We start from the raw sequence: 25,550 nt of genomic DNA, 5'->3' as shown, positions 1-25,550 counted from the left end.
TGGTGCAAGAATTCATGCACCAGTGGGGTCCCTTGGCCTGGCCTGCGGGATTGAGCTGAAAGTGGCTCTCCAACATCCCCTGAGGGGTCCCAAATTGTGAGAGGGCACAGGCCAGGCCAAGGGACCCCACTGGTGCACAATCGGGGCCGGGGAGGGACGCAAGAGGTTGGCCAGCCAGGGAGGGACCATGTGAGGGCTCCAGGGCGTGTCTGGCCCACCTCAGTCCCAAATGGCCAGACCCCAGCAACAAGTTAACCTACCAGTTGGAGCATCTGCCTCCTGGTGGTCATTGCACATCATAGCGACTGGTTAACTAGTTGACTGTCTGTTCCCTGGTGGTCAGTGCACGTCATAGGGAGCAGTTAAGTGGCTTTAGCATATCATTAGCATATTATGCTTTGATTGGTTGAATGGACGGCCAGACACTTAGCATATTAGGTTTTTATTATATAGGATCATCTTTCGTGGTTGCTGTCAGGGTTAGACATTATGTAAATCAAGGACCAACCATACTGGTACCAAGTAGACAGTAAATAAATGTGAGATATTATTTCAAAAAGCCTGAGAGAAGCTATATTTGCCTTTAATAAAGTTGTAAAGAATAAACAAAATGGAATTTTTTTCTACCTTTCTTTATTAATTTATTCATCCATGCCTTCATCAGCCTATATATTTCACAACCATTTTTCTAAGACCTACTTATCACCAGATGCCAGTCTGGACACTGAGATTATAATAATTAAAAGACCCCATTACCCCTACACTCTTGGGGCCAGTATATAGCTGGAGAAATATGTAATTATGATACAATATAAGGGCTGATAGCTAAGGAGAGTGTTACGGAAACTCAAAAAAAAGGATACTGATTCCATCTTAGGGGTGGAGGTATTTGTATGTGGGGCGGGGGGAGAGAGGGGCGGTGCTTTGAGCTTAGCCTTGTCACATGAATAGGAGTTTTATTTGTTCAACAGATGTTTATTGATCAGCTACTATATGACAGATTCTCGGCACTGGAAATATAATAGTAAGGCAGGCAAGACAATAAATAAGAACACAAGTGAACAAATTAATTTCGAGTAATATACATATATAAAGAAGTAATATGCAAATTAGGCCAGGACGGATGCCATAATGGGTCGACCTGACAGGACAAATGGAGGTTGCACTGCAACGTCGGGGGCAGGGTGGCAGGGGCCTCCCCATGCCTGCCCTGGGTGAGGGCCTGATCAGCAGTGGCTGTGGCTGCTTCAAGGGTAGGAGAGGGAGGCAGAACCAGACCAGCAGTGGCTGCGGCTGCTATGGGGCCCGGGAAGCAAGGTAGGGCTGGACCAGCAGGCTGTGTGGTCCAGGGAGTGAGGCAGCGCTGACCCAGCAGGCTGTGGGTCCTGGGAGTGAGGCAGGGCCAGACCAGCAGGCTGCGGGGCCCAAGGAGCGAGGCAGGGCCAGACAGGCAGCAGCCGCAGGGGCTGCTGTGCTGTGGGCCCAGGTCAGGGCTCATGCAGGAAGCAACCAATTGATGTGTCCCTCTCACATTGATGTTTCTCTTTGTCTTTCCCTCTCTCTTCCATGCTCTCTAAAAATCAATGGGAAAATATACCGAGGCGACTCGAAGGTGGGCGGTGCCATGCGCGTTCTAATCGCGCACTGGGCTCCTAATAAATATTATAAAGCCCATGAAAAAGGGTGGCCTAATAGGGATTAACTGAGGGGAGGACTTTAGCGTGGGAGGTTAGGGAAGGCTCCTGCATGCCCCCTACTGGGAATTGAGCCTACAACCCCAGCATGTGCCCTGACCGGGAGTCAAACTGGCAGCCTTTCTGTGCACAGGATGACGCCCAACCAACTGAGCCACACCAGCCAGGGCAATAAATAGTTTCTTTAAAAAAAAAAAAAAAAAAAAGCAATGGGAAATTTTTATCAAAACAGGAAAGGAAGGGAGGAAGGGAGGGAAGGAGATGTATAGATGGATGGATGTAGAGATAGTTTGAGATTTTAGGAGATGTACTTTAAGCAGAGGACACTTCACACACACACACACAATGTGTAAGAAGTAGTATATTGTCAAGCTCTTGGATTTTGGAATTAGACAGTTAGGGTCAGAGAGGGACCCAATCCCAGGACTTTCACTTTCTAGCTATTTGACCTTAGGCCTGCAACATCACCTCTCTGAACCTCACTGCTCTTCTCTGTCAAATAAGTGATCATGAAGCCTTCCTCACTGGCTTGTAATGAGAAGTAAGTTTGATCTCATAAAGCAAGCTGAGCATCAGGCACGTGGGAGGTGCTCCCGAATGCCCCCTCCCACTGGCTGAGCCCTTGGATGTGTCCTATTTTATCCACATGATGAAAAACTCCCGGCTGCCTACTTGTTGGAATGCATGTCCTGAAGTGCGGAGAGGGCATTCGGAAGAAACCCATGTCCTCCTCCTCTTGCTCACCTGCTCGCAGGTGCACCGGGTGCCGGAGCCGTTCCCTTCAGCAGGCGCCTTTGTTCCGCTGCAGTTGCAGGAGCCCAGCTAATTCTTCTGCTTCCCAGATGCTCCGAGAGCCGCTGTATTTTTAGCTCATCTCTTTTATGTGCCTCACTCCAAAGACATCTTATTATTCATTTCAAAACTTGACAACTCCTATCACGTTGTCCCCTCATTCCATTTTGATACACAAAGGAAGGACAGAATGAAGCAGGCTCAAGCCCAGTTCTTCTTCTGCTCAGTCCAATCCAGAGCTGCCAGGATTTCTGGTCCAGTCCAATCATGGCCCCACTCTGGGTGTCAGGAGGACTTGTTCGCATCCTCATCTGCCTCGTGTTGTGGAATGTGCAACTCTGTACCGTGGGCAGGTGCACTCAAGGGTGCCACACCCAGCAGTCACAGCCCAGTTCTGGGACAAGACTGTAAAGCACGTGGCAGTGAATAATATAGCCAGTACGAGCATTTCTAACATTAAGTCGTTGGCTCAACAGATATTAGTTAAGTGTTGACTGTGCACCAGGACGTGTGATAGGAGAGGACTTATATTTTGCATAAACAAAAAAGGTGGTCCCTCATAGCTATGCTTTGAGTGACTTGGAGATGACAATATCACATGTATTAAGCACGTCCTGTCGTCTGGGCACCATCCTAAGCATGTCCTGCGTTCACTCATATAATTCTCATAAGCACTCTTGTGAGATGGAGACAGTGATTTCCATTATACAGGTGAGAAAGCAAAGTCACAGAAAGGGAAAGTGACGAGCCCAGATGTCACAGCTTGTGATGGAGAAGCCGGGCTTTGCACCTGTGCTCTTAAGCACTGTCCATATTCCCCCTGGTCCCCCCAGATGGCCTCCCCTTCCGGGGTCCTAATAGCTGAGGTGGTGCCTAAAAGCCCAGAGCCTGGGCCTTACCATAGTAGAGATTGTATTGCTGGTGTGCTGTCAGGGACAAACACAGATGGACAGTAAAGTGGTGAAAACCGATTTTATTTAACTGCCAGTAGGGGAAAGTGCAGAGCTCCACTAGGATTTATGCAGCAGACTGGGCGTTTTAACGGGAAAATGAGGGAGAGGGAATAATGGGAGTTTGTGTAGACAGCCCAGACCTGTGCAGAGCAGTTTAGAAAAATTAGAAAAGATGGGCAGGTGAGGTTAGTCCACATGAAACTCACGTGGGTTTACTAACTAATGTGCATCCAACCTCCCATGGAGACTGGGAGACTGGGAGATGGGGGACCTCTGCAGCCTGATGAAAGGATCTACGCAGTTGAGAATAACAGCAGAGTGGAATACAAAGGAGCTAGACAATTTCACCGCCACCCCAATTTTTAAAATGAGAGAGAGAGAGAGAAACATCAATGTGAGAGAGAAACATCGATCAGTTGCCTCCTGCATGCACCCTGACCTGGGATCAAACCCACAACCTGGGTATGTGCCTTGACCAGAAATCTAACCTGCCAGCTTTTGGTGTATGTGACAATGCTCCAACCAACTAAGCCACACTGGTCAGGGCACCACCCCAATTTTCTATCCAGGCCTTAAAACTCCTGCATCCCTCACCCCTGCCTGCCTTCTCACTGCCACTTTCTGCTTAGCATGTTATGGTCCAGTAACCCCAAACTGATTGCAGTTCCCAATATATAAAATGCTATTTTATAGCTTCCCGTGTCTTTGTTATGCTTCTGGGTGAGGTGTCTTGATTCCTACTACCCCCATGGTCTCTAATTTTTACCTGGTCAACTCCTATGAACCGAGTCCACTCAGGCCTCTATGCCTACCCTGTTCTTACCTTTGGTAAGGCCTGAGCACAATATTCACTTACTCATTCCACAAATCATCACAGAGCCCCACAGTGTCAGTGACTGTGCTGGTGCCGGGGAGGCAGGAACGGGCATGACTGCTTTCCTAGTCTCTGCAGACTGATGGAGGGGACATACATGAACCAGGAAGTTCATGCGAGTGAAGGGATAATTACAGACTGTGATATGTGTTAAGAAGAAAGGGAATGGGTTTCTTGGAAAATAGTAAACAAAGGCACTTGACCCCCTGTCTCTACAGAGAATATGAGCTCCTTAAAGGCAAGGATCTGACCAGCTCTAGTGTTATATTGCCAGCCCCCAGCACAGCGCCTGACACGGAGGAGTCCCATTACTAGAATTGAGTCTGGAGGCATGTCACAGCCAGGCCAATAGCTGGTGGTATTTTATGTAGGAAGCACTGAGCGACCAAGCCAGGCCTCCTCACATGTGCCCTGGGTGCAGCTGTCTCTGAGTCTGGCAAGGACATGAAAATATATTTCTGGAAGGAGGGATACATGAGCAGAGAGCTGGGCAGAACCTGCTCTGAAGGAGATGACCTGATATAGAAAAATGGGCATGAAGTTTGCAATCACACCGATATTTAGCACCACCTCTGAACACATTGATTAAACAGTGGTGGGCAAGTTGCTTAACCCCTCTGAGGCTCGGTCTTCTCATCTCTAACAAGGAAAAGATAGAGCCAGGCACTAGAATATATTAGTTCATGCCAATGTTTCCCTCTGAGACCCTCAGGTGAGTTGAAGGAAATGGTGTTTGGCACATTTTCAATGAGGGGGCAACTTTGTGCTAACTTCTTTTACTGACAGTTCATTTTCCACGGTAACAACCTAACAAGTCATGGGGCCAATTAGTGTAAGAAAAACAACTGAGCCTGGTACTCAGAGAGCTCGGCCCACCACGCCAGTGGTCTGGCAGCGTATGTGGGGAAATGCTGCATAGCACTAAATGGGAAGTAATTGGATAGATGTGGCTGTAAACTGCACAGCGCTGCACCACGCCCAGCCTCTGATTTAAGCAGCCAGGTCCGACAGTAATAGGGAAACTGAAGGGTTTCCCGTCCTGCATTAAAAAGCAGAGCAGAGCTGGCTGGGACCAGTACTGCCTCTCATTTTAGAGACGAGAAAATAAAGGATCATCGAGGGAGCAGAGACTGGACTAGATATCTAAGAACCTGTTGTTTCACCCCTGTATTCTCTTGGCAAACTCCTCAAACTAAGGAGATGACTGCATTCCTTTCCTAAGATGGCCATTACAGATGATGACAACCAGGTGGCTTATTGTCTCAGAGTCCTGAGAGGTGAGAAGTCTGAGGTGAATTTCATATATCGGGCCTCTAGTTAATCTAAAAGATCCCTATTTCCAAGGAAGGTCACATTCTGAAGTACTGATTTTAAGGACATCAACATACAGATTTTGGGAGGGCACCATTCAACATGGAAAAATATTTATTCCTTCTGAGGATTGTGAGAGGGATCTGTTCCATGCCTCTCTCCTGGTGTCTGATGGTTTGCTGACCATCTTTGGTGTTCCTTGACCTCTAGATACATCACCCCAATCTTGGCCTTCATATCTGCCAGGCATTCTCCTTGTGCATGTGGCTATTGGATTAGAGGCACACCCTATTCTAGTATGACCTAATTTTAACTAATCCTATATAATAAAGAGCAAATATGCTAATTAGACCAAACAGCTGAACGACTGTCTGGACATCCTTCCGGATGACCATCTGGATGACCTTCCAGATAAAGCCTGGGCTGTGAGAGCCAGCCAAGGCAGCTGGGGCTGGGAGGGCCAGCTGAGGCTGCAAGGGCCAAGCCCCTTGCATGAATTTCATGCATTGGGCCTCTAGTTAAGCTATAAGATCCCTATTTCTAAGGAAGGTCTCACATTCTGAAGTACTAATTTTAAGGATGTCAACATACAGATTTTGGGAAGGCACCATTCAACATGGAAAAATAACTGACAGTTGAGATAACAGAATCTTTCATCTGGAGAGGAACTGCCATTTATTAAGCATCACTAGGTGCCAGGCAGGATACGAAGAATTTTAGCAGCATGATTTTATTTAGTTCTCACCCCAATCGAATTGAGTATATATGGGACACCAAGGTTCAGAGAATCTGGGTGATTTGTCTAAGGTGACACAAGTAGTACAGATCTAGATTTCAGATGCTGGCCTGTGTCTAATCCATAGTCATGTGTTTCCTTAGAACCCAAGTGTTTTAATAAAAAATGGATCTTAGAAGCCATGTTTACCACCACCTTACTTTATAAATAAAGACAGCTTGACCTGGAATCCCAGCCTTCTCACCCCTAATCTAGCGTTCTTCCTATTAGCTTCATTTTAGTCCGTTCATTTTTTTGGTAAGTTTCTGTCGGCATGCAAAGCTTCACTGTGACCAAGGCGGAGGTTAATTTCAGACTAGTTACAATGCAGAAAGTAATTTTCCATTAAATATAATCACCTCATTTCTGCAGTGACTTGTGGCAAAACATGCTGTTTCATTTCCATTCATTCACACTCATTTTCCTACTTGCTGTAGTAATTTTACACCATAAGCTAAAATGTTGAAATCATTGGTTACATTACTGAACACCTACAATGGTTATTAGGATTCTTCATGCAGAAAGTAACAGAAATAAAAATAAGAATTTTAGGAGAGCGAAAAATATAGGCAGTTAAGATACATTCAAAACTGTGTTCAAGTGTAGAGGCTGCCCCAGGTCTGCAGCCATACCTGGCAGCAATACAGGGTCTGCCTTTTATCAGCAGTGTGACCTGGGCAAGTTACTCAACCTCTCTGTTACCTCAACATTACAAGTAGGGGAAGTAATATGGGAGGCTGTTGGGTGAATGAAATAAATGAAGATTCTGTATGTAGAGTACTTGGCAGGATGCCTAGCATATAGTCAGCACTCTCTGAATCATACCCTTTTTTAATATAATAAAAATAAAATCTGAATCCTTATGCATATTTGTAGAATCTTCCAAGTTTGGGATATTTTTTCCCCAGACTTTCAAAAGTGTAAATTTTTCTCATATTTAGTCAACCTGAACTTTTTTAAATGTGGTTGTAGAAAATAGAAAAGTACTGGCTGATGTTATTTGTGCCATAGGAATGCAAGGACAAAGAAAACTCTAACTTTAAGAACTTCTAAGCCACTAAACGACCTTCTATGTTGGACCAGTGGTTACCTGATGGAACTGATAAAAGCCTTTTGTCTGCATTCTACTTTCAGTTAAGTCTTTGAAGTGATCAGTGCCTTGATTTCCCCAGAGAGAGGAAGAGGGAATGGGAGGTAAAGAAGGGAGCATGCTAAGATTTATTTTTTTCTCCAACATACTTTTATGAAAATCTTTAAATAAACAGAAAATTTTACCTTTTGCCATATTTGCTTTCTCTGACTCTCTCTCTAGATAGGTTAAGTGATCAATGAATAGACAGCCAGATAATAAATAGCCATGCTAGGTGTGCTCCTTGCTGCTGGGGCTTTATTGTTTCTAGGCCCTTCCTGTGAACAGTGCTAGGAATATAGTTTTTAAATCATGAGTTCATATTGATATTTCCAATTAAAAAGTAAAATGATTAGGTAATTTCTTAATTTTGTATTTGCATATCATTTTCACTGAAAGTCTTGCTTTCTAATAACTATGTATTTATTTTATATTAATACTAGAGGCCCGGTGCATGAAATTTGTGCATGGCGGGGGGCGGGGGAGTGTCCCTCAGCCCAGCCTGCACCCTCTCCAATCTGGGATCCCTCTCACAATCCAGGACTGCCGGCTCCCATCCACTCGCCTGCCTGCCTGCCTGATTGCCCCTAACCACTTCTGCTTGCTAGCCTTATCACCCCCTAACCACTCCCCTGCCAGCCTGATCAATGCCTAACTGCTCCCCTGCTGGCCAGATTGCCCCTAACTGCCATGCCCTGCTGGCTTGGTCACCCCTAAGTGCCCTCCCCTGCCAGCCTGGTCACCCCTAACTGCCCTCCCCTGCCGGCCTGGTTGCTCCCAACTGCCCTCCCCTGCAGGCCTGGTCCCCCTACAACTGCCCTCCCCTGCAGGCCTGGTCCCCCAACAACTGCCCTCCCCTGAAGGCCTGGTCACTCCCAACTGCCCTCCCCTGCTGGCCTGGTTGCCCCTACCTGCTCTCCCCTGCCAGCCCGGTCACCCCTAACTGCCCTCCCCTTCTGGCCTGGTCGCCCCTAACTGCTCTCCCCTGCCAGCCCGGTCACCCCTAACTGCCCTCCCCTGCAGGCCTGGTCCCTCCCAACTGCCCTCTCCTACAGGCCTGGGTCCCCCCAACTGCCCTCCCCTGAAGGCCTGGTCACCCCCCAATAGCCCTCCCCTGCAGGCCTGGTCACTCCCAACTGCCCTCACCTTCTGGCCTGGTCTCCCCTAACTGCTCTCCCCTGCCAGCCCGGTCACCCCTAACTGCCCTCCCCTGCAGGCCTGGTCCCCCCCAACTGCCCTCCCCTACAGGCCTGGTTCCTCCCCCCCCCCCCCAACTGTCCTCTCATGCAGGCCTGGTCTTCCCCAACTGCCCTCCTCTGCCAGCCTGGTCACCCCTAACTTCCCTCCCCTGCTGGCCTGATCACCCCCAACTGCCCTCCCTTTCAGGCCTGGTCCCTCCCTACTGCCCTCCCCTGCAGGCCATCTTGTGGTGGCCGTCTTGTGTCCACATGGGGGCAGGCATCTTTGACCACATGGGGGCAGCCATCTTGTATGTTGGAGTGACAGTCGATTTGCATATTACCTCTTTATTATGTAGGATGTACCCAAAGCAAATTCAAAATTTCAATTCAAATATTAATTACTGTTAACAATAAACCAGGCATAGACTTGAGTGTTGATGAGACTTTCTAAAAGCCCTTGTCAGCCTGATATTTCTTGGGCAAGTCACTTCTTTCTGAGACTGTCTCCTGTTGTCTAAGATAAGGATAACAATGATTATTGTGTTGTTCAGAAATCTCTTGGTTTGCAAGTAATATGAAACTCACCTCAAAAATTCTTAAGCAACAGAAGGAATTCACTGATTTATACAACTGGAAACTACAAGTTAAATTTCTCTGGATCAGGAGATCCAGGTTCTTAGATGAGGCTATAAAGTTTGAAACTCTCTCTTGAACTCTTAGCTCTTTCTCTTTCCCACCATCCTTTGGCTACTCCAAAACTATTATCCTGTCATCACTAAGGAAGAGCTCACCTGAGGGAACCGTGCTTGGCAATTGAACACTATGTAACGTAGCCATTACATTGATAATTTTAATCTAGGTTGCCTGGGATAACATCCAAGGTATTAAGAGCCTACCATCTACCAGATACCCTGCTAGGCACATTAAGTAATCTTCCCCACATCTCTGTAAGGGAGGGATTTTTCCCATTTTATAGGTGAAAAAAACTGAAGCCCAGTGAGATAAGGTGACTTGCCCATGGCCTCAAAGCTGAGATTCAGATCCTTCCATCACACATGCTTTGGAAGTGGGGACAAAACAACACAATGTACAAAGTACTCTGAGTATGTAGCAGAAAAGGAGCCCTCTGCCTGCCTTCACACACACACACACACACACACACACACACACACACACACACACACACCACTGTGGACTTTTGAGAGCTCTAACTGCATCTTAGCCATCTCTGGCACCTAGTGTACCCTCATACCTAAGGGCTTTGGGGCTGAATGAGAATGGAGAGAGCAGACAGCTAGGCCAGCCCACCACCAACTGTGGCTATGCGGTAGCCACATCACAGGTCATGGGACATGGAGTTTGGATTGAACCCCAGTGTTAGGAGACTGGTGTTTCACATAGAAGCCTGTTTTCTGTTTGACATGGTTTTTACATCTCCTGCACTGAAATCTGCTTCGTTCTCACTCTGGTGATTGCTAATTGATTAAGCACACCTGGCTCCACTTTGCCTGTGAGACAAATTTAAACCCAAATCATGGGTCTAGGACGTTCTCAGCTGGTTAACTGGTTCATCTCTCTATTTTTAGGTCAGGGCTTTGGTCCCATCTTCCAGTGCTGTGTGTTTATGACATGTGTGTGGAGAGTGACTAAGAAGCTGTCTTTTATAGCTGTCATCTTGTTATAAAACTTAAAAAAAGGATTTAAAGAAGTGTTGAGAGAAAATCAAGACTTGAGAATTTACTGGATCCAATCTCCTCATTTTCACAGCTGAGGAAAGGAAAACTGGAGAGGGAAACAGAGGCACAAATAAGCAAAGAGTCAGTGAGGTTGTGGTGGTGGGGTGGGGGAGTGGTTTCAGGGAAAGACTTGAACTCAGGATCCTGCTGACATTCATTCATTCAAAATATTCATTTAAATATGGCAGTCTCAAAGAGGTAGAAAGTAGAATGTGGTCGCCAGGGGCTGAGGCAAAGGGGGGAAGGAGAGTTAGTGTTTAATGGTGGATGATCAGTTGGGAAAGATGAGAAAGTTCTGGAGAGAGATGGTGGTGATGTTGCAGAACAATGTGAATCTACTTAATACCACAGAACTGTAAATTTAAAATGGTAAAAATATGTATCTTCACCACAATAAAAATATATACAGACTGAATTCTTACTGTACGTCAGGCACCATACTTAATGTTCAGGGTCGCCTCCGGTATATTCGCCGCAAGCATCTTTGCTATAAACATCTTTGCATTTTTACCGCAAACATTTTTGCAGTACAATTAATTGGCCATAAGATGATTCACCGTGAAATATAAGATAACTGGTTGACAGTTTTGTTTGCTGTTGGCAGATTTAATGTATGTAAGCTGGTTGTCAGTTTGGTGTCATGTCTCCATTATATTTTATCAAGCTGAGCCTTCATAATGGGCTATACAGTGACGAGGAGATGTAGTAGCTTAAAATAGTGCATGATGACAACTATGTGTAAACCAGATTGCAAACCTACATGTTAAGTCAGATTGCATACTGTGCTTGAAAATGATAACACAGATTGCAAATCCTTCGGTGAACATATTATCCCCTCCTACCCTTTAAAACCAAAAGTTTACCAAGCTACAGGAAACATAAAATAGGCTACTACTAATTCACAACAGTCTGTGAGAGCATTAATTATATTTTTTAGTTGGAAAATGATACCTCTCTTAATGAAGGAAGAAATTGTAGCAAAAAAGGGAAAGTGCATTGCCGAACAAAGAAATAAATCAAGTAAAAAAAAATTGCATAATGCTATGAACAAAAGACCTTAAAGATTTTTTTGTAATAGTCCTTTTTAAATCTTGTTATCAATAGTTTGTTTTGTTGTATCATTTTTAATGTTCCTCTTTTACTTTTTATTTTACCTTTGATGACAAAATTGCCTTCTGGCCAATTAGTTGTGTCGTGAAAATGCTTGTGGCCAAATGTCAAGAAGCACTCAGGATAAGAAGATGAGGAAAAAAGATATTGTTGCTGCCACCACGCTGGAGCTGACGCTTATGTATGTGCCCCACAGGGGAAGTCCAGGAAGCTGTGAGGTCTTGCAGCTTGGGAACCAAGTCTCTGCAGGAAATTCAGGGGCACTTTTGAGAACAGACATCTGTCCTGAGGTCTGAAGGGGAAGGAGCTGAGCTGTCCAGGCAGACGAACTAGCATGTGCAAAAACCTGGGGTGGGAGCATGATGCTTTTGAGGAACTGAAGAATCGTCAGGTGGTAGGAAACAAGGGGCCGTCATGAGAAGTCAGGCAGAGGCCCTGGCAAAAGTTTTTGCCTATTTTAGGTTTTCCATAGCTTGGTAAACGTTTGGTTTTATCCTGTGATATGGTTTAAGCCTACGAGATCAACCTAATTAAATCTGGCAGGTTTTCCCTCAGTCCCTTCACACACTGGTGTCACTATTAGAAAAAGTGGATGAGTAGGGGCTGGGGCTACTGTGTGAATCCAGGCCGGAAATCATGGCTGTGACCTGGGTCTGGTGATGGAGATAGAGAGGAATGGCCAAGGTAAAAGGTGTTTGGGAGTGAAATTGATAAGATGTGGTTATGAGGGGGTGAGAAGGACAGAGGCTCAAGGCTGATTGTGGAAATGAATGATGGTGTGCACACTAAATTCACCAAATTCAAATATGAAAGACAAAGCATTGTGCCTTTTTCTTTATTTTAATATTTGTTAGTATTTTAATACATATCAGTATTTTATATAGTATAAATCAGTATAAATTTTTTAAAAATTATATATAGACTAGAGGCCTGGTGCACAAAACTTGTGCATTGGAGTGGGGGGTCCCTCAGCCTGGCCTGCCCCTTCGCACAGTCCAGGAGCGCTCAGGGTCCCGGGGGGAGCGGGCCTAAGCCGCAGTCTGGCCTCCCTCTGCCAGAGGCGACCTGCTAATCAGGGAAAGGCACCACCCGCATCATCTCCTGGCTGCTGCTGCCTCTGGCCTCCCTCTGCAGTAGGCGACCCCGGCGATCAGGGGAAGGTAATGCCCCCATCACACCTCTGCTGCTGCCACTGCCAGCTGCAAGGCTGCCTGAGCCTCGGCCTTTGCAGCCACTATGGCTTGCCTGAGCCTCACCCGGCCCTCATTGCCTGAGCCTGAGCCTTGGGCCCTCGCAGCAGCAGCAGCCATTGGCAGCTTGCCTGAGCCCGGGGCCAGCCCTGGGCAAGTGGCAGATGCCATTGCATCCCCAACCCTGCAAGTCCCCGCCTCCATCCCCGACACTGCAAGTCCCCGCCCACCCATGCCTGCTGCAAGCGCAACCTGTTGATTGATCGTTACTGTGATGGCGTCCCGACCAATTTGCATATTACCCTATTATTAGAAAAATAGGTCGACTAGTCACTATGACATGCACTGGCCACAGGCGGCAGACTCTCAATGCAGGAGATGCCCCCTGGTGGTCAGTGCACTCACACAGCCAACCTCCTGCAGTCAGCCAACTTCCCAGAGTTGGCCAACCTCCTCTGGTCCCTCCCCTGGCCGGCCCCAATTGACCCTGATTGCCATCACCGGCCAGGCTAAGGGACCCCACCTGTGCACAAATTTGTGCACCTGGCCGCTAGTTATAAATAAGCAAGAAGCAAGATTTTAAAAATCACTAGAAATCCACCACTTGAAAGAACCCTTGTTAAGATTTTGTTGGATACATTTCCAGATTTTTCATACACACACACACAGAAATGCATACTTTTATTGTCAAAAACAGTATATTAGACATACTATTTTGTGGTATGCTTTTGATTCATTCAACAAGATATTATGATTATATTTCCACTACAAAAAATAAATTATTTCCCCAAGATGACTTTCAATGACTGCATATTATTTCATCGTATAGAGAAATGCAATTTCTTCAACCAGTCAGTTAATGTTCAGCATTTCTAATTTTTCACTGGTCTAATAGCACTTCAGGGAATATCTTGCATCCAAATCCTTGCCCACATCTTACATTATTTACAGATAATTGAATTCCTACAAGAAGATTCATAGGGTCAAAGTTTATACATGTTTTCAAGGCTTTGAAACATACAGCCAGTCTGCCCTCCAGAAAAGTTGCACTAAATCACACTTCCACAAATAACAAAAATCACCATAATGGCCAACACTTACATAGCCCTTACTATGAGCTTTGCACCCTTTCAGGCCATTTACATATACTCACTCATTAATCCTCCTAACAGGACCACAGAGAGGCACTACTATTATCCTCATTGTACACAGAAATCCAGGGGCCCAAGGAAATACCTGTTTCCCCACACTTTTGTCAACACTGAATGGGAACCATTTTTTCTCTTTTTTTGGGGGGAGGAGGGGAGCGGCATCTCATTTATATCTGGTACTAGAGGCCCAGTACACGAATTTGTGCACAGGTGGGGTCCCTTGCGTGGCCTGCAGGGATCGGGCCCCAGCTCACGCCCTCAGCCTCACAGCCCCACCTGGCACCCTGCCGTGGCCTGGTGCCACCCCCTCACCTGCTCTACCATCCCACCTGCGGGACAATTGATTGGGGCCAGGCCCCCAGCCACTGCTGTGGTCACCGTCTAAGGGTGATTGGGCCCCTGCTTGTACCCGCCTTGGCCTAGCACCACCCACTCACCTGTTCCACCATCCCACCGAAGCCCCGCTCTCATAGGGGCCCATGAGGGCCTACAGCTGCCACCTGCTGCCAGCACCGCCTCACTGATGCCTGCCATGTTCTGCACTGCCCTCTGGTGGTCAGCGCATATCATAGTGAGTGGTCGAACTTCCCATCAAACAATTTGCATATTAGGCTTTTATTATATAGGATAGTTTATACAAATCAATGTAATATTTTAGACAACCTTTTAGGTTCTATGTCATTCTTTGTATTATAAAACGAGAGAAAATAAGGTACAGAAAGTTAGAGTGATGTGCCCAATGCTACACATCTGATAAAGGAAAGAGCTTAGATTTGAAGTGTGTTCTCTCTGGTTCCAGAGTCCATATTCTTTCCTCTGTTATCACACTGCCTCCTCAGCTAGAGTCTAAGGTATTCAGAAATTTAGTCTTGTTCTTGAGTAAAACTTCTGGAAGATCTTAGAATGGGAACTCCGGGAAGAATTCACTCTGACCTTCTCCATATAGCATATGATGATGGGGTGTCTGGGGCTGGTACAGAGGTTGCCTCCCAGCCTCATTGGTGCTGTGATGCAGGGAACACATCCAAAAATATGTTAGAAGAGAGAAAGGCCTTTATAATGAGCTTTTGTCTTGTGAGGTTTTAACTACTGTAATTGCCTATAATGTGAAGGAGTGTATTTTTCTATATATCTATTTTTATTGTGTCTATCTGCATACTTGCTTTTTTATTTTGTTTTCTTTTTTATTAACTCACTTGAATGCTGGTGGGTATTGTTCCTGTGAATAGTTTTGCCTACTCATACACATACATACATATACACACAATAATAATATGAAGGCTAAATGGAGTAGAATTTATTCTTTACAAAAAGCTAGTGGTAAAGTCTGAGCTGATGACTTTCTAATCCATACTGTATTTAATTGGCTGTATTGAACCATAGTACAAATTAAGTCTTCTCTGTAATCTATTCTGTCAGATGGTAACCCTCCAAACAATTTGATACTTCATTTAAACATTGGTAAATGGCTCATGGAAATGCTAATGAAAAAAAAAAGATTTAATGATGATCAGATATGAAACCCGCTGTTCACAAAATGAATCCTGTGTGAAATGTCTTGAATTAATCTCATTCAATTACTCATTGAACATTTATTGAGCAACTACCTTGTGCAATGTATGTCTTCAGATGCTTGGTTCTTCCTTTCTTCTTTTTTTTTAAATTTATCAAACATTATCCAGCATTTATAGTTCAAAAGGAGTAGTATTAGGAGCTAGGATAAGATTGAGGAGGATCAGACATCTATCTTTCTTTTTAGGAGCTAACATCCCCATAATGGAGAGAAAGTATGTTCTTGGGACCTAGAGGTTTTGCAAGCTTAGTTCTTTCTGCCTAGGATGCTCCTTCCCCTGATTTTCTGGGAGCTCCCCTTTTATAGGATGCTGGGTTCAAGGTCAGCTCTCTTGTCAAAACTTCTCTGATACCGTTCCTCGTTCCTGTTCTGAGCCCAAGTAACATCCTACTCACACATGTACTATAAAGCTTGTCTTGCTGTGGTGTCTTTGCCTCTCTGTGTTATGTGATTATTAGGTCCTTGAGGGAGGGACTCCGTTCTAATCATCTGGATAGATGTAGCACTTAGTATGATACCTGGAACATAACAGCTTCTCAAGAAATACATGTGTGAAAAACTGGATGAATGGATAAATGTGAAACAAAATTAAGAAGTATGAAGCATCCCAGATTGAAGAACTAATGCAATACAATGAGATCTAGGGAAAGGTATTGTGACTAAGGGGATTGGGACAGTCAAGGGATGAGCAGGATGTGGGAGCCAGGCCTCAAAGCTTAAGTGATGTAATTATATGGAGTCGATGAAGTGTGAGCCAGGGCTGAAGAGCGAGATCAGCGTGACCAATGGCACAGAGGGGTAAAGTACAGACCCTGAAGTGGAGTGATGAGTTCTTCAGATTATCTGCAGCCAAGGTTACCTGAAGTTCACTCATGGAAGGAAGGTCAGACTGGATTGAGGAGTTTGATCTCTGAATTGCCCTTGGAATTGTTCAGTAACAACTTTCATCCACAAAGCAATGCGGAGGGTTATGAGCAGGAAGAGTAAGTAAAGCTGTGGCAGAGAGATGGGGTGTCATGGAAGATTCTTTTGTTAAGAATTTTTATTGATTTTTGAGAGAGAGAGGAAGGGAGAGGGAGAGAGAAACATTGACATGAGAGCGAAACATCTATCGGCTGCCTCCTGCACGCCCCCTAGCAAGGATGGAGCCCGCAACACAGGCCTGTACCCTGACTGGGAATCGAATCAGCAGCCTTTTGGTTCATGAGGCAATGCCTAACCAACTTAGCCACAGCGGCCAGGGTGAAGCCTCTGTTTTTAAAACCAGAATCTGGCTTTGATTTTTGGCAGTGCTTTAATATCTAGACTAAGTTTGTCTAAGACAAAAATTGTGTTTTCAAAAGAGATGTGGAAGAAGGATGACCAGAATCCTCCCCATCCCCCTCAAGCCGGGGAATCTCTGATGCTTCCAGAACAACCCATGAGGTCCCAGGAACTCCCCACAACCTGGGATGAAGCAGTGCTTATCTCCCTCACCTCATCTTCCCACGGAGGGCCTGGCTTCCGAGAGTAACTTCCAGATCATGCTGGCTTGTCCTTTTTCTTTGAGACCCTTATAGCTGATCTTTACTCCGACCTGATTATGACCTTCTCTGACCTCAGATACCTGCTGAAATCCAGAACAGCCTCAGCTTTGCTTCCCTATCCAGCAATCAATCCCTTTTTCATCCCAGTTTGTCAGGGGTCATGGTTTTGTGAGAGAGACACATCAACTGGTTGCCTCTTACATGCACCACGACCGGGGCCAGGGACCAAGCCTGCAGCTGAGGCGTGTGCCCTTGATCTGACTAGGGAGCCAAGAGTCTAAGAAAAGGAGGCCTTGATTCTACATAATCTTATTTCCTTTTCTCCATTCTTTGTCATCCTGAGTAGGGAGAACAGGACCTGGGTTTAGTACTGGGCTTGCCAGAATTCTCTCTGAGTTCTTTTATGAATAAACTCAGTCCTTTTATGAATAAACTCAGAGTTGAACTAGATGGTGTTTAAGGCTCCAACTGTCTTTGATTGTGCTGATAAAATCTACTGGAAGACCCGAAGCAATTTTGAGGCTCAATGAACAAGTATTTGCAAGATCCTCTGAGTTGCCAAGATGAATGCGATAATATGACTATGGGATTAGCAGGAGTCTAATGTATTTGTATTTCCAAGTGTCTATATTATATCTGCACGGTTAAGGTTGTAGAAAGTGGAGACACATCCCCTCACTGAATCCAAATGAATGAGCCACTTTCTGAGCATTCCTTTTTTAACATGTCATAAAATTAACTGTGGAAAAAGACAATGTTACAAATACCTTTAAGCACTTTATGCACACACGCAGCTACGCTTTGCAAGGCAATATTAGGTATCATCAGGCATTAAAAATGTTTTGATTTTAAAACACTTAATGAGGATTCTCGGGTAAATTACATCATCTCTGTCTGTCGCCTTGCATCGTAGGTGATATGTTACTATTGCACAATCATCGCCAAATCTAATTCCACCAGGAAGACTTCTAATCGCGGTTTAATTTTAGAGCAATATTCCACTTGGCAATCAATAAGCTACTGTCGTCAAACTTTGATTTAATAGGAGACGTGGATAACATCCTCCACATTATGCAGAGAGAAGACTACTTTCAGGAAAGGGGGAGGAGAAAGTCTTTGTCTCCCACTTCCCTTGCTGCCTACCATTGGCGCTCACAAAAGCCTATAAATCAATACCCCCACGTAGTGTGAATATAAGTCTCATCAATTTTACATCATTAACACCATGGAAAAGCTACCGCTCTTTGAGCAGTTTTTTTCTGCTGGCTAAATATGTGCTCTTAATAAAACAAGGATGAATGGATTCTGTTATTCTCCTAACAAACACTTCTTTCTTCACCAATCTTGTTTGTGTTGAAATCCACTGGGATTATACAGTGATGTCCACTTGGGCGGCTAGGGATACTGGGCACTGACAACACCCTTCAGACATGAAGTCCAGTGGGCAGCGGGCAACTGGACAGGGTATGATGCTGAAGGGAGCCTCGCAAGGGGAGTAAAGAGGTTAGTGAATGGTCCGCATTGGGAAGGGTAAGGTGTGGCAGCAAATCCTGCAGGGATGATTCACAAAGTCAGAAGCCTGGAAAGGTGGCACCAGGCTGGGAAGGGATGTTTTGGAAGACCCGGGCCAGTGGTCCAGAACTGAGGTGATGACCGGCATGAGAAGCAGATGTCTACTGTCTTCAGAGGCTGGTTGTGTTGTGAAGTTCTGATGGCTCATGGATCCAGAGAAATAGAACAAGACCTTGGAGAACATCTAGTCCAGTGGTTCCCAATGTTTTCCTGACGTAGTTCCCATTGAATACCATGTCTTCCTCCATGGGCTCAGGAAGGAGGAAGATTTGTGTCAAACCCCCCGCCCCTAAAAAAAGAATGCATTGATAGTCATTCATGTTCCTACCTGAATTATTTGAACCCATAATGAATTTCCAATGAGAATCTGCTCAAAGATTAGCTAAGGAGCACAGCTACCTGGTACAATCCCAAATAAACTTGGCATTTTCATTTGCATGCACAATGAAATGTGCAGTCTTACTAGGAATAATTATTCATTTCTGTTTAGCTTTTTTAAATGTTTAAAATTGCTTGAGAGTTCTTTTTATTACCTTTAATGACCCAGTAGGTCCAGGGCTTTGGATTAGGAGTCACTGACCTGATACAAACATCTCATTTGATAGAGGAATGCACTGAGGCCCATATAGTGAGTGTCTTATGTTCACACAGTGGCTGGAATTCAAGCTTCTTAATAGCCAACATGATGAAAAGGCCCTTCAAGTTATAAGGATCTTAAGCAGGTGCATACATAACCCTGTACACAGAGTGCTGTTTAATGAATGTTTGTGTGTATGTGTGTGTGTGTGTGTGTGTGTGTGTGTATGTGTGTTTTAGGTAGACTTAATATGCAAATGGTTATAAAGGTCACTATCACCAACAGGATAGTGAATATTATTTGTTGAATCTTAGATAATCAAGGCAGGGAGGTCAGTTTCAAAAGATTTTCAAATTACTGACCAGCTATCCCAGTTTACCTTATTCAACAACTTGGGGCAGGCACAGTGCAAGGTTCTGGGATGACAGAGATGAGGAAGACAGACCTGGTGGGGAAGACAGGCAAGGGACCAGGCAAATATGTCAGAAAAGAAGGTCTTGGGAAGCAGGCGCCCGGGGAGCTGTGTGTGAGGAGTCCATCAGGAGTTTCACCATTGCTGAGACTGACATTCCATGGAAACACAGGGGGAGAGGGAGAGAAAGCCTTGTGCAGGGGAGGTGTCACAGAGGTGGTGCTATTTCAAATGGCCTTTGAAAGAGGAATAAGATTCGAACCAGTGGATAAAAGAATAGGCAGACAGAGAGGGAGGGACCAATTCATGAACAGCCTGAGATATGAGGGACCCCATGTCTAGCCTAGATGGTGACTTTGGACAAGTTAGAGAAAGGGGTTTGTTCCTCAAGACACTCAGTCACCACCTGTGAGAACATCGCAGCCATGCAAAGGCACGGTTCTGTGATTGTGAGTGGCGCCCCCTGTGGCCGTGCAGTGTAGGTCTTCCGCCTGGTATGTGAGTGTGCTCCATATCCAGCCAGAGCTTGGACTGGGCTGTGTCAAGAACGATGTAGCAGAAGCTCCGCCACTGAGCGAAGCTGACTGGCTCGACAGGCTGAAGGACGCCAGCTCACAGACGCTCAGCCAGCGTATGAGCAGCCCTGTTTACCTCTCGGGTCACAGCACTAAGACCTAGGAGGGGAGCTTCCCTCTCTCACGGGCAGCACAGCTCTCTTTCCTTCCATCTGGGCCAAACAGCTTTTCCCAAGCCCTGCGGGCCTGTGCACGCGTAGCTGAAACACATCTCTTATTGATTAACAGCTCGAAGGGGAAGTCCCTTAAATAGGCTCTTCCTTTTGTCTCTCGCAGGCCCTTCAGCATCACCATGCTGTTCACGAAATTTCCTACATTGCAAAGGACATCACAGACCACCGGGCCTTTGGCTACGTTTGTGGGAAGGAAGGGAACCACAGATTTGTGGCCATAAAAACAGCCCAGGCGGTGAGTACCCCATCCAAAGAGGGCACCTTCCCTTGTAACTTGCGGGGGCAGTCACACTGCTGGTCCCTGGAAGCCCACTCTGATGTTTGCCTCAGCGATGCCGATACTCAGGTTCCCATCTAGAAAAGATCAACAGCCTGGAAGCCGGAAAACACCTCATGCCCATCCGGGTTTGTTGTTGTTTTTACTAATGGGTATCTCGCAAGGACTAACTATTTTCCTTTCTGATTAAGCAGGTTTGGAGGCACAGTATACAAATAAGTTTCCTGGTGTTCATAGCCTCATTTAAAAAGAAAATAAGAGAAAACAAATAGCCACTTTGCATAAGGCCTACTCTAATTTTATTGTATCCGAAATTACTAATAACTAAAAGCATTGCCTTTTACGCCTATGATTATTATGAATTTACAAATATAATTAGTTGGAGAAATGAACTTTAGCCTAGATGCAATTTACTAAACCAATACAAACTAGGTAGAATTAATTAAAGATGGAATGCTTTCAGTTTAATAGGAAAAGGAAGAGCTGTGGGTTGTAGCCAGCACACACAAAAGTGGGTCTTCGCAGCTCAGGCGCATCCCCTTATTAATAATGCTTTTTACCACCTTTCACTCCAGGCTGAACCTGTTATTCTGGACTTGAGAGATCTCTTTCAACTTATTTATGAATTGAAGCAAAGAGAAGAGTTGGAAAAAAAGGCACAAAAGGATAAGCAGTGTGAACAAGCTGTGTATCAGGTATAGCTGTGAGTTTATCCCGGTCCCGGGGAAGATTGGGGCTTAAAATAAATAGATGTGAAAACTGACAGTCAGGGCTTCTCTTCCTGCCGCCAAATAGCAATAAAGATGAAAGGCTCTCGTGTAAATTACAAGCTCAGAAGCAAGCAGTGAGAAATGACCCCTTATTCTCTGAAATTCTAGACATGTAAGAGAAACGGAAATCTTGAATCCAGAGGAAGATTTCAGGGGAGGACAACGAAAGAAACACAATTGCTCTTGCTGTTGTTACAGTGGGTGGGGGTGGCTACAAGGGTTTTGTTGTTGTTTTCTGTGTGTTTTCTACCTAATGGCCCACCAGCCTGTCCTACGCGGAACTGGTTTCTTTACTGTCCTATAACTTCTGAATCCAGTCTCACATCTCTCCTATGTCCTCTGCTCTCACCCCCACCCCTGCCCTCGCTCTGCCGTAGACAATTCTGGAAGAGGATGTTGAAGATCCTGTGTACCAGGTAATTCCTGAAACCAAATGGGTTTTTAGGGTCCGGAATGGCTAGGCCTGTGGTATAGACTTGAAGCATCTGCTGCCTGTGGAACCTAGACAGGGACAAGATGGTTTCTGAGGGTGAGGGCTGCCAGCCCCCGCAGGAGCCAGTTTCCATGAGAACTAGCAGAAGTGTGGCCAGCATCAGGGACATGGGGTGTGGCGATGCACTCTCCCATCTTGCCTTGCCTCAGCCCCCTCCACGATCTGTAAATGTCTGATCCTGGAGCTGAACGTTTTCACGAGTCTCTTGAGTATTCTGAGTTCATGAGAGAGACTGAATAATGAGGTGGTTTCTCTGAGTAAAGAACTGGAGATGGGGACTGGCGTTCTGACATTTGAATGCAAACCCAAAGGATGGGTTTGTAAGCTTTGGAAAGGCTGTGAGAAGCCTCTCCCAGCTTGATCAGCCAGGCCACCCCTCTGATGAGCTGGCTGGTGCCCAGGGGCTGTTGTGAGGAGGGAAGGGGAGATCCTAGAGACATCCCAGCCCACAGCTTTCTCTGCACGCTCTTCAGGGTTGCAGCCCAGGTGTGCATAGAGACATGACTTCTCTTGGGCTCAGGTATGTGCTCTGCTCAAACAGATGCAGGAAAAAGGGAAGAGGTGGCCCCTGCCCCTCACCCCAAATGCTTATTCCCAAGGAGAGAAAGAAGCCCAAACATGTATTTGCTGGACATAAAAGAAAACCTGAAACTTGTATTTCTAACTGGGACACTCGTGGGTTCTAGATATGTGTGTGTCACACATGCATAGGTATGAATGCATATTTGCACACAGAAAGCTGCTATGCCAAAATTAAGACAATATCGATTTTGAAAGCAGCATAATATGGATAACTTGTAGTGGAAGAAGTATCTAGCACATAAGACTAACAGAAGTCATATGCACTTAATGACGGCCTTGGCTTTACAGTGAATGCTGAGGCGAGGACTTGTTTATAATGAGAGCTCAGCCCTTGGCTAACCGGCTCCAGAGAATGAAGAATGTTGGCCTTTTAGAAATGGGCTGGTCCTTTAGAGTCACAAACATGCACATGGCCATTCTGATACCTAATACTTAAAACGGAGAATGAAATCCAGGTGATATTTATGGGACGAGGGAATTTGGGACTTATGAGCACTTCAAAGATGGCTTAGGAATCTGAGCCTTGATCAAGGGGAGGTGACTGCTGTGACCCAAAGTTTACAAAGGTGGGACCCAGGCATTCGCAGGAGACGCCATTCCCACTCAGCATGCCGCACAGGCAGGCAGTACCGAGATGAATGCCACTGAGGAGGCTGTGGCTGCAGAGGAGCTGCTGGGCCCCGTGCAACCATCACGAAGGACTGGCTGCCAGCCATCTGCAGATTTCTTTAGAAAAGGCAGAAACGTGCAAGGCCCGCTGGTATCTCCGTAATTCAGTGGTCTCACTAAGATATGTTCTCTTGTGCCCGTTTCTTTAATGCTCACTGTGATTTGTATCTTGAATTCCAAATGCTTTTTTTTCTTCCTCTTTCTTTTTCCTCTGACCTTTCCTCTCTGGCCGCTGCATAATAGTACATTGTGTTTGAGGCTGGACACGAGCCAATCCGTGACCCCGAAACGGAAGAAAACATTTATCAGGTATAAAATCGCTTCTCTCTCAGCATTGCACCATCACCAGCAGGTGTTCTGCGGGATCTGAAGGACCAGGGCTCTCTCCGCACACACTCCACGCAGTCATTCCAGGCTGGTTAAGATACCTCTGCTTTCGGCTTCCCTCCAACTTACCAGCAGTTTTCATACCTAATCATGGAATGGTTCATGGCCAGTTGGGTGCAGTGTTTTAACTTCTAATGGATCTTAAACTATTTTCAGTCGACCCAAAATCAGCTATTCCATTTTTCTAAATTAATTCATTGGAGGGTTGTCTATAATATAGCAGGGTCCTTCGTTTCTCAAAAAAATGTGCTCATCTGGTTTCTTTAAAAAGCTCACCACACTACTAAAAATGAAGTACAGATTCAAAAATGCAACTTGAAAACAACATTGGGAAAGTTCACTGAAAAAAAAGAAAGGATAGCTAAAGGTTTTAACCCCTGCTGAAGGGAAGGTAAATTAATATTCTTAAATGTCTGCTTATGTGAAAAACCACGAACACACTTTTAATCCATTTCATTCTCACAAGTATTCGATGAAGTAGGCATTCGAATTCCACTTTCACAAGGGGAAGCTGAGACTCGGAGAAGTTGAGTAGCTTCCTCAGGGTTGTACAGTTATTTAGGACTGAGATCAAACCCAGGCACGTGTGTGAAGGCTAAGTTCACGCTTCTGCCCCATGCTTTTCCATCAGAGAGTTTGAGTAATTGCAGCCTAGCAACACATCAAACAAATATGACAACCTCCAGTTTTTCACTAATTAGAATTTCAGTCCTAATTTGAATATAAACATTAGAGAAGTAGGAGCAATTTTAATGTATTTCATAAGTGATTTTAATTTTCTTAATTTACTTAGTTGTGTGGTCTGTTATTCTGCCTTGGGCACACATTACTTGTGTAATAAAAACAAAACAGATTTTCAGTTTGCATCAAATGCGCGGAATTCTAAATGACCAACGTATAATGTTGGCTCCATCAAGTGCTCAGTTTTAACCAGCCCCGTGGAATAATAATCTAAACACAGTTGACCATTGAACCAATGGGTTTAAACTACATGAGTCCATTTGTATGTGGATTTCGTTCAATAAATACCTGTAACCGTTTTCGATTTTTGGTTGGCAATCCGCAGATGCAGAGGGCTGACTGTATGCGTTGCTCTATCCCATTCTGTACAGGGGACTTAGCATCCACCAATTTTGGTATCCAGTTGGGGAGGGGGAGAGGGTGGTGTCCTGGAACTGATTTCATTTGGTGTCCAGGGACAACTGTTTTCAGGGAGTCAAAAGTTATACACAGATTTTCAGTGCAGGGGGCAGTGTCCCTGACACCCACATTGTATGTTTATCCACCTGATCTGTCTGGATTGGATCCAAGTGTGAGGTTGTGCTTGGAGGTTTTGTTTAAAATCATCACTGACAAAGTTTCTGTCTTCAAACAGATCAGTTGCATCTTTGTCTTCAGTGGCAGATTTTCAAGTACAACCTGGCAGTGCCTGAATATGGGGCCAAAGGAACCATGAACCAATATTCCTCTGAAGAGAGAGCACCTTTTGTTTTTCAGTTTTCCTTTTCTTAATTTTTATTTTTAATCACAGTTTATATTCAGTATTACTCTGTATTAGTTTCAAGTGTACCACATAGTGGTTAGATTGTCAAATACTTTACAAAGTGTTCCCCCTTATATTTCCAGCATCCACTGTCACCATACATAGTTATTCCGGTATCATTGACTATATTTCCTATGCTGTACTTTGCATCCCCATGACTATACTATAACTGCCAGTCTGTACTTGTCAACCCCTTCACACTTGCACCCAGACCCCCATCAATAGATGAGCGGATAAAAAAGCTTTGGTACATATATACAGTGGAGAGAGCACCTTTTAAAATAATAGACCCTTCAATATAAGAGGTTTCTGAATTCAGAGTTAGTTGCAGGACTCATGTTGTACCCTGTAGAGTGTATAGGGGGAGGGGGTTTTAGGCAAGTAGAAAACTGAATTCTAGTTGTGGCTCTGTCGCCAACAACCTTTGGCTGAGTGGTACTGGGCAGGGTACTTGCCCTCTCAGAGACTCAGCTTAGCTTCCCCAATGACAAAATTGGGGAATAATTTCTTCCTAACGCACATGTT

At 45.1% G+C, this 25,550-nt stretch overlaps 1 protein-coding gene across 2 annotated transcripts in view; it reads left to right on the top strand.

Moving 5' to 3' along the window:
• The window catches only part of DAB1 (DAB adaptor protein 1), a 244,833-nt gene that overhangs the window by 172,008 nt on the left and 47,275 nt on the right, over positions 1-25,550 (top strand). For both annotated transcript variants that reach the window (XM_008139363.3, XM_054720762.1), the window contains exons 4-7: positions 20,408-20,539; positions 21,157-21,276; positions 21,729-21,767; positions 23,339-23,404. In XM_008139363.3, the coding sequence (XP_008137585.1) occupies positions 20,408-20,539; positions 21,157-21,276; positions 21,729-21,767; positions 23,339-23,404 (357 nt within the window). The remainder of the gene's footprint in view (positions 1-20,407; positions 20,540-21,156; positions 21,277-21,728; positions 21,768-23,338; positions 23,405-25,550) is intronic.

The sequence above is a fragment of the Eptesicus fuscus genome, chromosome 9 (genome assembly GCF_027574615.1).
Source record: "Eptesicus fuscus isolate TK198812 chromosome 9, DD_ASM_mEF_20220401, whole genome shotgun sequence".
Taxonomy (NCBI): domain Eukaryota; kingdom Metazoa; phylum Chordata; class Mammalia; order Chiroptera; family Vespertilionidae; genus Eptesicus; species Eptesicus fuscus.
Note: the sequence above shows the minus strand (reverse complement) of the source record. Positions and strands in the feature narration are given on the sequence as shown.